This window comes from Telmatherina bonti (genome assembly GCF_933228915.1).
Source record: "Telmatherina bonti genome assembly, chromosome: 5".
Lineage (NCBI taxonomy): Eukaryota > Metazoa > Chordata > Actinopteri > Atheriniformes > Telmatherinidae > Telmatherina > Telmatherina bonti.
The window spans coordinates 9,564,334-9,576,097 of NC_136623.1; the positions used below are offsets into that span (position 1 = coordinate 9,564,334).

At 41.1% G+C, this 11,764-nt stretch overlaps 2 protein-coding genes across 2 annotated transcripts in view; one reads left to right on the forward strand and one right to left on the reverse strand.

Annotated features, from left to right (window-relative positions):
* The first annotated feature begins 256 nt into the window (after positions 1 to 256).
* Positions 257 to 4,531, forward strand: LOC306756242 (m-AAA protease-interacting protein 1, mitochondrial). The gene is made up of 5 exons (XM_079240943.1): positions 257 to 738; positions 1,155 to 1,226; positions 1,385 to 1,511; positions 1,661 to 1,802; positions 3,895 to 4,531. The coding sequence occupies exons 1-5, from the start codon at positions 358 to 360 to the stop codon at positions 3,977 to 3,979; spliced, it is 807 nt and encodes a 268-aa protein (XP_079097069.1). The 5' UTR covers positions 257 to 357; the 3' UTR covers positions 3,980 to 4,531.
* A 2,987-nt stretch (positions 4,532 to 7,518) lies between these two features.
* efhb (EF-hand domain family, member B) overlaps positions 7,519 to 11,764 on the reverse strand; it is a gene marked incomplete at both ends in the record, with an annotated part of 9,331 nt that continues 5,085 nt past the window's right edge. The window contains 11 exons of the mRNA XM_079240567.1: positions 7,519 to 7,665; positions 8,135 to 8,316; positions 8,568 to 8,762; positions 8,922 to 9,129; positions 9,717 to 9,871; positions 10,205 to 10,272; positions 10,368 to 10,448; positions 10,544 to 10,673; positions 10,804 to 10,914; positions 11,058 to 11,235; positions 11,698 to 11,764. The exon at positions 11,698 to 11,764 is cut by the window's right edge and continues 77 nt beyond it. Of these exons, the coding sequence (XP_079096693.1) occupies positions 7,519 to 7,665; positions 8,135 to 8,316; positions 8,568 to 8,762; positions 8,922 to 9,129; positions 9,717 to 9,871; positions 10,205 to 10,272; positions 10,368 to 10,448; positions 10,544 to 10,673; positions 10,804 to 10,914; positions 11,058 to 11,235; positions 11,698 to 11,764 (1,522 nt within the window). The remainder of the gene's footprint in view (positions 7,666 to 8,134; positions 8,317 to 8,567; positions 8,763 to 8,921; positions 9,130 to 9,716; positions 9,872 to 10,204; positions 10,273 to 10,367; positions 10,449 to 10,543; positions 10,674 to 10,803; positions 10,915 to 11,057; positions 11,236 to 11,697) is intronic.

Consider the following 11,764-nt stretch of genomic DNA (forward strand, 5'->3'; position numbering starts at 1 on the left):
AATTTTTTTTTTTTTTAATGAAGGTTTATTTATTTTCTTATATAGTTTGTAAATCTTTTTGGGCCCCTATCAAGTCATGGGGCCCTTAGAATCTTCCTAACTTCCCACCCTTCCCCTATTGCGCCTTCATTCACATAAAATCCAGCTTCGGAGAGACAACCAGTTGTCTGCCATGTTTACAACAGCACCTGAACGCACCAGCCGGCCGTGTATACGTAACGTTCACCCAGAGCATTATGGGTACAACATGGGGTGAATTGCATAAGGTGAAGGAAAGCAGTTGGGGTGGATGGGTGCTACCTCTGCTCGGGTCCGTGGTCCAGTCGCAGCCTGCAACGCTGCGTCCTCCCCGCTCTGATGCACCGCATCCCCGGCCGTGAGCTCCGCGGCCTCGCGACAGGCGCAGCCGGGCTCCGCGGCAGGAAAGGCGGTCTGAGTTGCTGCAAACAGCCGGCCATGCACCACCGGCAGTGGACCAGCGCGCGTCCTTTCAGCACGGAACCGGGACGCAGACTGTGCCGGCGGAGGTTCGTGTTTGCCGGGGAGAAACTCAGACTGTTTAGCTCCCAGCCTGGAGCCGAAGAGCCGCCGGGGAGCTCCGGACGTCACCCGCCCGTCACGGTGGTCGGCATCCCAGACCCCCTCACCTGGATCCGGTGTAAAGTTTTAACATACCTGACTGATATGTACTTTGAGACAGAAATCAACTCTTCGGAGTTTGACAGAGGAGTGAAACAGGTAACCCCTGTCAATAATAATAATAATAATATGTGGTAACGACCACATCAAATCCATATTTTATAACATTTTACCTGGAAAATCTGATAGTTTAGTAAATAAATAGTAAATTTGCAGAAAGGTCAGGAAGATGAGATCAATTAATAATAAATGTTAAGTCTTGCTCCTGTGATCTGATAGAATTACATATCAGGTCATTATTTGCTTTTTATGTTAAATATTTATAATATTTATAAAATTACTACAGAATAATTTCTGCATTTTTTCAGTGTAAAGGTGATCAATCAGGCACCTGACCCGGTTTAACAGCTTATGGCCTCAGGACTACCAGCACACAGTCATGTATATGACAGTTATTTGCATTAATGACCCTGTCTGTGAATAAATAAAGCCTCTTATTGTGTCATCCTTCCCAGGCGTTGGTGCATGTCTCCAACAAGATGTCCAGAGGGAGATACCACGAATTAAAGGGGGTCGTGTCCAATGAGGTACCACATACACGCACACATGCACACACATAAACTATATTACAGAGATCCAAGCTGACTTTAATTTTTGTCTTTCTGGAAATACATGAAATATCTCGCTGTGAGCCACCAGATCTGCTGCTGTACGTACAAAGCTACAATTTCCTTTGTTCCTCCAGATGGTCGAATACGTGGAAAAGAGGTGCAGGTGTCTCACTGACACTCAGAGGAAGCAGCTCGCCGTCAACATGGATGATATTCTATTTGTGCTGCCGGAGGACGTCTCTGTTGTATTTGATGAGCTCGGTGAGTGTCATTGTGGTCTAATTTCCTACATTTATACACAAAACTTGAATGATTGATACGATACCCGGTGATCAAACCACTTTGGATCAACTTTAAGTACTTTGAGTTTAAAGTCCGTTGCAGGACGTTACCCATCACCGTCCTTGCAGGTAGAAAGTTCTGCTCCGTGGTCTTGAGGTTCTGGCTACTGTCATCACACGAAGGCCCCGATGACCCAGAGGGAACAAAAATCTTCAAAGTGGATCCCGCTTTAGATAACCCACAGAAGAAAATAGCGACCGCTGTCTATGAGTAAGTGTTCAACTTATCTGCACCCATAATCAATCAATCAAAATCGAGACTTTATTTATAGAGCACTTTCATAAACCACAAGGTAACCAAAGTGCTGTTCGGGTTAATAAAATAAATCAACATTCAGGGCTTGTATAAAAACTAGATTCTAGTCCTGACTAGAGTCCTGACCAGAATCCAGACTATAGTCCTGATCAGAATCTAGACTATAGTTCAGACCAGAATCCAGACTATAGTCCTGACCAGAATCTAGACTATAGTTCAGACCAGAATCCAGACTATAGTCCTGACCAGAATCTAGACTATAGTTCAGACCAGAATCCAGACTATAGTCCTGACCAGAATCTAGACTATGGTTCAGACCAGAATCCAGACTATAGTCCTGACCAGAATCTAGACTATAGTTCGACCAGAATCCAGACTATAGTCCTGACCAGAATCTAGACTATAGTTCAGACCAGAATCCAGACTATAGTCCTGACCAGAATCTAGACTTTAGTTCAGACCAGAATCTAGACTATAGTCCTGACCAGAATCTAGACTATAGTTCAGACCAGAATCCAGACTATAGTCCTGACCAGAATCTAGACTATAGTTCAGACCAGAATCCAGACTATAGTCCTGACCAGAATCTAGACTATAGTTTAGACCAGAATCCAGACTATTGCCCTGACCAGAATCCAGACCATAGTCCACACAAGTGTTCAACTTGAATAAGTTTAGGCTTCATATATGCTCCTTTATGTATGTAAATGAGGACGTCTGTTTCAAATGCTGTCATACTTCTTCGTCCTCATACTTCCACGTGTTGTTTACATCGTCAGTTCATCCACTAGAGGGCAGCGCTGGGTTCAGACTAGCGTGTTTTGGACATCAGTTGATAGCGTTAATGCACTGCTAACTTTGTTTAGAAACCATCCAAAACCAACAGGCAGTGTTAAAGAATAAAACCACAATGTTTTTTGCTCTTTTCAACTTCTTCTGCTTCTTCTTCAGGGGCTTTTTTAAAAATTAGTCTTCTTCATTGGTTTGGTTCTTTCTGTTTGCGTGTCATCTATACAACACAACGTGAAGCCTTAAACACACAGATTAATACATATCTATGTATTAACAGATTAACATAGTTAATACATAGATATCATTATGTTTATGTAGATAAACACATAAATAAGCCTTTAACACAACACCTGTGGTTTCGCTGTTTTCTGCATCAAGGTGACGGATAGCTACATCCCTTTAAAACGGAACAAATTATCCATCGTCTGCGTCAAACAAACCTTTTCAAATCATTATGTTACAGAGAATAAGTTCAAGTCGTATTCAGTCAGAACAAATTCTCTTCTTCATCTTATAAACTTTCTCTCATGTTAATTGTATGAAGAAATAACAGTAATAAGAAATAATAAGAACAATTAACAAGTGATCAAATCAACTCATTTAAGGTATTTTTTTTCAACAAAACGAAGTAATTGTGGCTCATTTTCTAAATGTCCTGTCATCCATTAAGGAGGATTTAAGGGAAACATTACCCTTAACTCTTAAACTGTATCCATACCAGATAGATGTAACCATCCGTGATTCATTTCAGCAACAACTTGTCAAAAAAGTAAAGAGTCCACTTCAGTTTCTGTGAAATTCTTAAATAAAAATGACTGCCTCAACAGGAGGAGGAAATTGTTGCACACTGTGTGCCAACAGTCAAAGCCTCTTTCTGCTCCTGTCAGTAATCCAGTTAGTTGTTGGACCACATTGTGTAGCTGTTCTTCCTAATACCCACCTATCTAGTTCGCCAGATTGTTCTCCCTATTGTTCTGGATCTCAGAATTTCCCTTCCAGAAAGCTTGTTACACGTCAACTATTATCCTAAAGGCGAGCAGACGGACTGTTAAGTGCGATAAAGGAGCCGCTTGGAGAATTCTCACATTGTGTTCAAGGTGAGACTCAAAGAAAAACTTTGTTTGAATCTCAGTGTGCGAACTTTGGAAGAACAGATACTAGAGGATCCTCATCTGCCTCTGTTTTAAATAAAAGAAATCAGAATTTTTAATCTGCCTTTGCTTCTTTTATCGGACATATCTGTCTGTCATTTCAGATTCCACAGAGAGCTAACGAGAGGCGCCTCTCCTGACTGGACCGTCACCACTGTTTGGCACTGGCACTGGAAGCTAGCTGAGTGATTTGACTCTGCGAAGCCTTGACACATCAGGACACGAGGAGAAATCAGCCTGTTGAAAAGAAAAGAAAGTTGCAATTTGGAAAGCTTGACATGGGACCCATATCAGCACAATGGTGCATAATTTAACCCGCTGTGCTACTTGAATGCCTTTATCGCTCCTCTCCAGTGATTCTACCCAGAAACATTAAATGGGTCCTGGGGAAGTTACTGGAGCATGACTTTTAACCCATCTCTCCGCTCAGTGTCTTGCCAAAAACAGCCAGATTCATGCATAAACTCCTGTGGTTTTTTTTACCCACTCCCTAAAAACCACATCTTCTTTGGTTGTCATGACAACAGCCCAGCTGTTATCGCCTCATCTGGAGTGAGCAATCACAACAGCATCAGTTGCAGGTTCCCCCTATTTAAGAATGAAAAGTTACTGTTATTATTTTGTTATCTTGTTTTTAGTCAAAACTTACTTGTTTTCCTTTTCTTTTTTGTTTTGTCAAATAATTTCTAAAAGGTCAAGAATATTGCTCAGATCCACGGACTTGTATCAATAAATTAATTGATGACATTGAAGCATTTCCAGCCTTTCATTTCCCACGGCTCTCTCCTGTAGCGACCTTGACTGCTCGACACATTTTCTGACCTCCTGCATCAACAATCTGGTAATCGCTAATCCTGCATCACCCCCGGGGAGAAAGTGTAACATCAAAGTGTGTTTACACGCTGCAGTGATTGCAAAGCCTCTGGGGTTAGGGTGAGGTTTTAAAGCTGGAAGTTAACTGGACAGACCTCTACTGAAGCGTAGAGGTGTAATGTGTCCACATTTCCTGTAGGAGAAGGAAGTTTTTCCTGCATTTGTATTAAATAAATGCATTTTGAGCAAACAAGATGAGGCTAAAGTTGAAAGCCAGAGCATGTTCCTGACACACCTAGCGGTCTCAGGTCCATATGAGAACAACTCATCGCCTCGCAGGGAGTGTAAATGATTTATTCTGGTGCAGTGCAAGCGTAGCTTGTGGTTATGGTCACAGCAGGCATGTCACCAGTCAGACATCACTAAACAACAGGCCTGTGAATGTTAAAGCTGGCTGCAGCGTCATTAATGTTGACAACACAGGAGATAAACAGAGGACGCGGTTTATTAGTGATCGCTAATTCATGTGTAAAGACAGATAAGAAGGATTATTCTGATTTTCCTGTTTAGTACAGAGAAGTAAGTTTGCGTGGGATTTTCTTTGGTTCCAGCCGAGTGTCTCAGACAGTCCTAATTGGATTAAATGAGTGCGGTTAGTTTAGAGATTATGTCGACATGCTCACGGACGTGGTGAGAACATATTAAACAATTCCCCACAGCTGTGCATCACTCACTTTGATGGAAATGAACAAGAAAACAAAAACAAGTGGCAAACGTGCAAAAGAAAGTCTTGTCATAGTTATTTCACTGTTTCATGAGGAGCAGTCGAGCCTGGATGCCAAATTACGACACTAACTCCTCAAAAGCTCAAACACACTCAGACATGATGTCTGACGCTCAAACAGAGCAAAGCAGTGAAAACATAAAGTTGTTTTATGTTTATTTAGACGCAGCTATCAATAAATGAATGCAGCATTCAGCAGATCAATGAAATGTTGGCAAACCAGTTGCTTATTTGTATGAAGACAGTGATGTAGTCCAGAGTATAACCCACTTCTTTTTCAGTCAGAGTTGAGTAAACCCACTTCTAAACCCGCCTGTGATGCTGCTTTTACTATTACAAACATCCCTACACATGTACCAACATCACCCAGCAGCTCAGATAAGGTTACCAGTATGCTACACTGGTGCAGTTAGCCACCAGCTGCGTTAACTTCAGCCTGAACATAGACATAATACAGATATATGTCTATGAGCTGGTCTCTCTCCAGTCTGTGTGCCAGTACTGGTTTAGTTATTCCATAACTCTTCCTCCCTGAAACCAAAGAGCAGAAATGATGTGACGATAAGCAAATATACTAATGGATTTATGTATAAGTCCTACATGTCACTGTTTCTGAAACTGCATTTTCTGGGCTACTTTTATTCTGGTTTTTTTTATTTATTTGTCTTTTTAATTAATTTAGAGAATACCCACTTCTTGAGGGACCACTACACCACTGTATAAAGATGTAAAAAGTTCAATGTTTATTATGAGAATGGATTCAAAATGAGGATATCATGTTTATTCAAAACTGGAGGTCATAGTGATGTGGCTGAAAATGAACAACAACTTAAACTTTGGTGGAGAAAACCAGAAAAATAGGAATCAAAGGAGCAATTTAGAGGAATTAATAAACCTTCATCTGTAATTATTGAAGTATTTATCCTCTGCTACATGTTTTTTCTACAGATATGTCTCTCTTGTGTGTCTGTTTTTATTATACAGCAAGATTCAGGAATTTACAGAAAAAAATGACACTTCTCAGACAAATCATAACATGTTTGACATCCATTGCATGAACTCTGAGGGCAGATGATGATACCACATACTGATCTAGTTGTGTAAAAAGTTATTTATTAAGCTGGAACTGGTTAGTTTAAGACATTATAAATAAGTACATGTGGCTTTTGAAAAAAAAGTGAAAACAATCATCTGATAACAGACATATCAAGTCGGTAAGTTTTTCCACTGATAAATTTCCAGCTTCTTCTAATCAGTGTGCTGGTGGTTCTTCCTGAAATTCGCACCTTACATTAAAATATATACGGCAGTGGTGTCCAGCTCTGGTCCACAGGGCCACAATCCCACAGGTTTTCCACGTATCCCTGCTCCAACATACCTGAATCAGTCATTGTGCAGAACTTCATTGGCTGTTGGATCTATTTAATGAAAGCCAGGTGCGTTGGAGCAGGAATATATGGAAAACCTACTGGACAGCGACTCTCGAGGACTTCGATTGGGCAGCCCTGATATATGTTTTTTTCTTTTATTTTTTTTAAAAAACAGCTAATTTGTGAAAAAATAAGGTATCCCTCTAAAAACATGCTCAGGAGAAAAAAAGTATCTTTTCCAGCAGGGTTTATATTTTAGGAGCCTCCTGTGTGGTTATCTATGAAACAGAATCTATGACATGAGATAACACAGACAATCAAACAGACTCCAGTGGTAAAGAAAGATTCCAGCTGAACACGCAGAGTTTGGCGTTTTCTAGTCAAACCGAAGGGATTTGCATCAATTCCAAGGAGGCAGAGCTCAAATGGAGTACGGTGCTTATTCAGATCCCAGGAAATCAATACGATGCTCGTAAAACGATGACATAATTACATTGCATTTGCTTAAAATGCACTGAACTATGTGTCCTTTTTGAATGAAGAAAAATGCAAACAGTGTGTGACTAGCCAATAATATTGCTTTCTGTCTGGCTTCGGTCAGACTTTACATGACGATGACGTTAGGAAGCACACTCATCTGCGACTCCTGCATTCGCTTATGTGAAACTAAATGAATACTTACGGTTTACTCCCACATGAGTTGGATTTGGCCCTTTCTAGGCTATAATGAAGAAAAACTAACCATCTACATACGTTGAGCATCACATTGCTTTTATTTCCTTTAGTACATCACGGAAAAGCTCAACACAAACCTCCCCGTTTGGTTGTTTCACGGTCGCCAGCTTCCAGGCCTCCTCAAACGTCTCGTCGGAAAGATTCGCTCCAACGTTGTTGAAGATCTCTTTGATCTGTCGTGGAGGTGGAAAGAAGTCAGTACCATAGAAATCACTCACAAAAAGTGAGGCATATTCAACTTTTAGATGTAATTTATGGACAATGACATGCTACAGTCATGTTATATCATGAATTTATAAAGTTTAAGTAGAATCATGCTATAATAACTCATCTTCATCTCAAACTATTTACTGGAAACTAGGGGTTGGAGGCCATTATGTCCTTTTTCATGGCTTAGCTCAGTCGCCTCTGCATCGCCTGCAGCTGCTTGTACGCTGACAGGGAGAAGACGTGATCACGTCACCCCTTCTTGCTGCTCTTCTGACTTCCAATTACTTTTAGGGTACATATACAGATTTTATTACTTGTTCTTACAACCAAATAGGAGAAACAATGACATAAAGAGCAACATAGTGATGTCCCCCCCCCTCACAATCACCAGGTGGCAGCCTAATCAAAGCCCCTCTCATGTGCAGTGCGTACCTCACTCTTGCTTCGAGGACAGAAGAAGTGCTCCTCGTGAACGCCTCTGGCGGCGTAAACTGATGGATTTAGAAGAGCTACGGCTGTGGACAGATCACCATAGTCTTTGGTATCACTGACTCTTCTGATGCGTGGAGCTGGAAGGTCTGAACGTACAGATGGAATCCCGAAGGCGCGGCTGTCTGAAAGTAAGTTCAGATAAAATACGTCATGCTTCAAAATATTATTTTTTTCCACGTTTTTATGACTAAAATTAAAAGCAAAAGTCTTTGACAAAGTGATGTTTTCAAATCTTTAGCTGGATAAGTACTGGGTAAGTAAAATGTCTCATAATTTGGTCTCATTTCCTTTAGTCTACAGCACTCGTTCAGTCATGATGAGGCGTTTATCTGGCGTAAATGTAGTTATCCTATGGAGGCTCCTTGTGACCTACTGGATCTGAGTGGCCCGTCGCTGATGCCCCCTATGAGTGAGGAGGAGGTGATGAAGTGGTCTGCGACTGCCTTTGGCCTGTCTATGGTCCTGACAGTCTTTAGTGAGCTGCCTGGTTCAACAGGCTCCAAGTCGTCAGGCTTAATCAAGGCCTGATTGGAGGAAAGTTGAGGTGATTCTGACAATGGTTTCCCATCTGCGCTGACTGGAGTGGTGCTGGAATCCAGGTCTGAAGGAGAGAAAAGGCACAGAATACTCCATATATAACTTAAGTATCAACCAGATGAGAAATTCTAAACTTAATCCAAGTCATTCCTGTAAAATGTGGGTTTTATCACGTTGCCTTTTTACGGACCATTTGTCAAAATTTTCTGCTCCTGACTGCTGATCGGCATCATGTCCTTCCAGTTGAGAAAGTTTGCAAACTCCAGGAAGTTGATAAGACCATCCTTGTCTGTGTCACAGTAGTCCATCAGGTCATCCAGAACCCTTTCACTCACATCCAGCTGGAACTGACGGCACACTGCCTGCAGGTCCTGTCTGTCAATCATTCCCTTTCCTTTCTGGCAAACAGAATTAACAGGTTGAAATCCAGAGACTAAAGTTTTTAAATGAGTATTAAAAGTGAACAGTTTTCTGGGCTCAGAGCACAGTGGCCCCTAACTTCATTTTTAGGTGCTCTTGTGGTCTATATTGACCCCGCCTTGTGACCACCGATGCTCACTACTTTTCAAGATGCATTGTGGGTAATATTGAGTGCACTACTTTTTTCTCTCTGGACATTCAGACCCCCCTAGAAAATGGCATTACCACTATATAGTACACTATGTAGGAAACAGAGTTGACATTTAGATACAGCTAATGACTTTCTTCTTCTTTGGTGTTTGTCTACTTTCTTCAGTTGCACAATACTGTGAACTACTGGGCAGAAGAGGGGAGCAGGCGTTTGTCAGCGACAATAAATTCAATAATAACTACTAAAAAAAAACAGCAAATTTACTGGCCAATCATCATCCAGCTCTGCAGAGGCCTGGTAACAAGCCAATCGTTTGATTCAGGTATGTTGGAAGAGGGCTGCACCTAAAAGCTGCAGGATGGCAGATCTTCAGACCAAACTTTGGCACCCCTGCTTTAAAGAATCCATCCCTACCTTGTCATAATGATTGAACGCCTTCAGCAAGGAGGGGAAGTTGCGTAAATTGATCTTCTTGAGGCGGTGTCTCACTGCGTTAACCAGGCTGCTCTGCCTGTCCTTGTCCCTCGCATACTCCCCTGGCTCTGTGGAGTGGATTATTTCCCCCGCACCTATGAAGGAAGCAGGAGGTCCAATGTGTTTTACTGCCCTCAAACGACAAGTCTGAGTGTGTTTTCTCAGGAAATATCATGTTAACCGCGTCTTTCTTCAAGCCTGCGACATGAAGCGACTTTCAAAATGAAAACTATATGAGTATAGGTGTGTTTTTCTGTTTTCTCCTCTTCTCAATTCTCTTTCTATCCCTCTTCTGTCCTCTCCGGTCCATCATTATGTCTATAATGCTTCCCTTGGCAAAGTAGATTTGCCCAGCATCCAGAAAATCATTCTGCCTGCTTAAACGCTGGACAAGACAAATAAATAAATAAATAAAATGAAAACGTCACCTATCTGACGTGGTGGTGATGTGATTCCAAAAGTGTGGTCAGGTGGCAGATGCCATTTTCTTCTTGTCCTACAAACAAGTGGATTGAGAACATTTCATCAAACACAAAGAATGAAGTTATAGTTGCAGAATGTTTTAAAGAATGTTTTAAAAACCAAACCTACGTGTTCAAGGTTTTGCCAATCTCCTGCGCTAATTTTTCCCTGTTCTCAGTTCTCTTCCAAACAGGGTTTGGATTGTAGAACCTGTGGCAGGACAATCAGTGCAGCTTTAGGAGCTTTACAAACGAACCACACAGATGTAATGAACAGCAGGGGTTAATCTTCATGTCTGCACTTACTTCTGTGTCTCTCCCAGCCACTGGAGGCTTTTCCCAACTCGACGACCGTCAGTAAAATGTGGCGTCTGAATCCCGAATACGTTGTCCTTACTGTAGTGACTACAGTCATACTTTCTATCAATTTTCTCACCTGGAGTGGAGCAAAGTATATAGGTATAGGAATAGTATATAGTTGAAAGGCCAATATCTATTTAAAAATGGTAAATAAAACTTCACAAGTGGATTGCTGACAGCAGTACATTATGAATAATATGTCATACCAACGAAATAGGCATTGTGGCTACGAATGTAAGCTTCGTGCCCCTCCTGAGCTTCCTTCTCGATCTCCTCTTTTGTTTTCGGAGGGTTAATAATCTCCTGTGCACTCAGGCCTTGATAAGAAAAGACACATTGAAACAACACAAGTAAAATGCAGTATATTAGGTACATTTTTGTATCTTTACATTACATCATTTAAACATCATTAGGTTGTTAATGACCATTGCTATAACTAGTGCTATTTGACATTTCATACCTTTAATAGTTTTTACACCAAACGTTGTTTCGTTATTGTACCAGCTGGGAAGTCCGCTGTGTTGGTTACATGAACGGCCTAGTGGAGCCTTTTTTCTTGAAGCATACACAGACTGAGCAATTTCTTCCAACTTCTGTTGCGCGACAGTCTTCTTGGGGGGGTTTATCAAGTTTCCACTCTGTTGGATTCCCACAAAAATTTTCATTGTATGGCTTATTTGTATTCAATGATTAATAATTTTGATTATCAGATTTATTTGGTGCATATGCCTCAGACTAAACTCTATATTTTGAATTAGTAATATCAGATTTTGGTTGAATTTTAATTTGTATATCATACTGGCATGTGTCAACTGGTTCTGATTATAAAATGAACTATCACAACCAGTCACAAAATGAACAAAGTCGTCCTTTCCTTCAGCATATAACTAAGCTAAAAAAACATGTAACCATGACAGCAACACTGAGATGAGCTGATAGATGTCAGTATTTAATCAGTATTTAATCAGTAATCCTTTAAAAGTCCTCAGGTATACCATTCCAGTTCCTGAACAATTAACTTTTGGAAAGATGTGGCTCACAAAACATCATGTATCAATCATTTATCCACACAGCTAGTTTTGTACTTATGTAATGCTCACACTGAGGGATGGTCTGGTGCTGATGCCATGAACAAGGGAGTGAGCAACATCTGGGTCATTTGCCTTC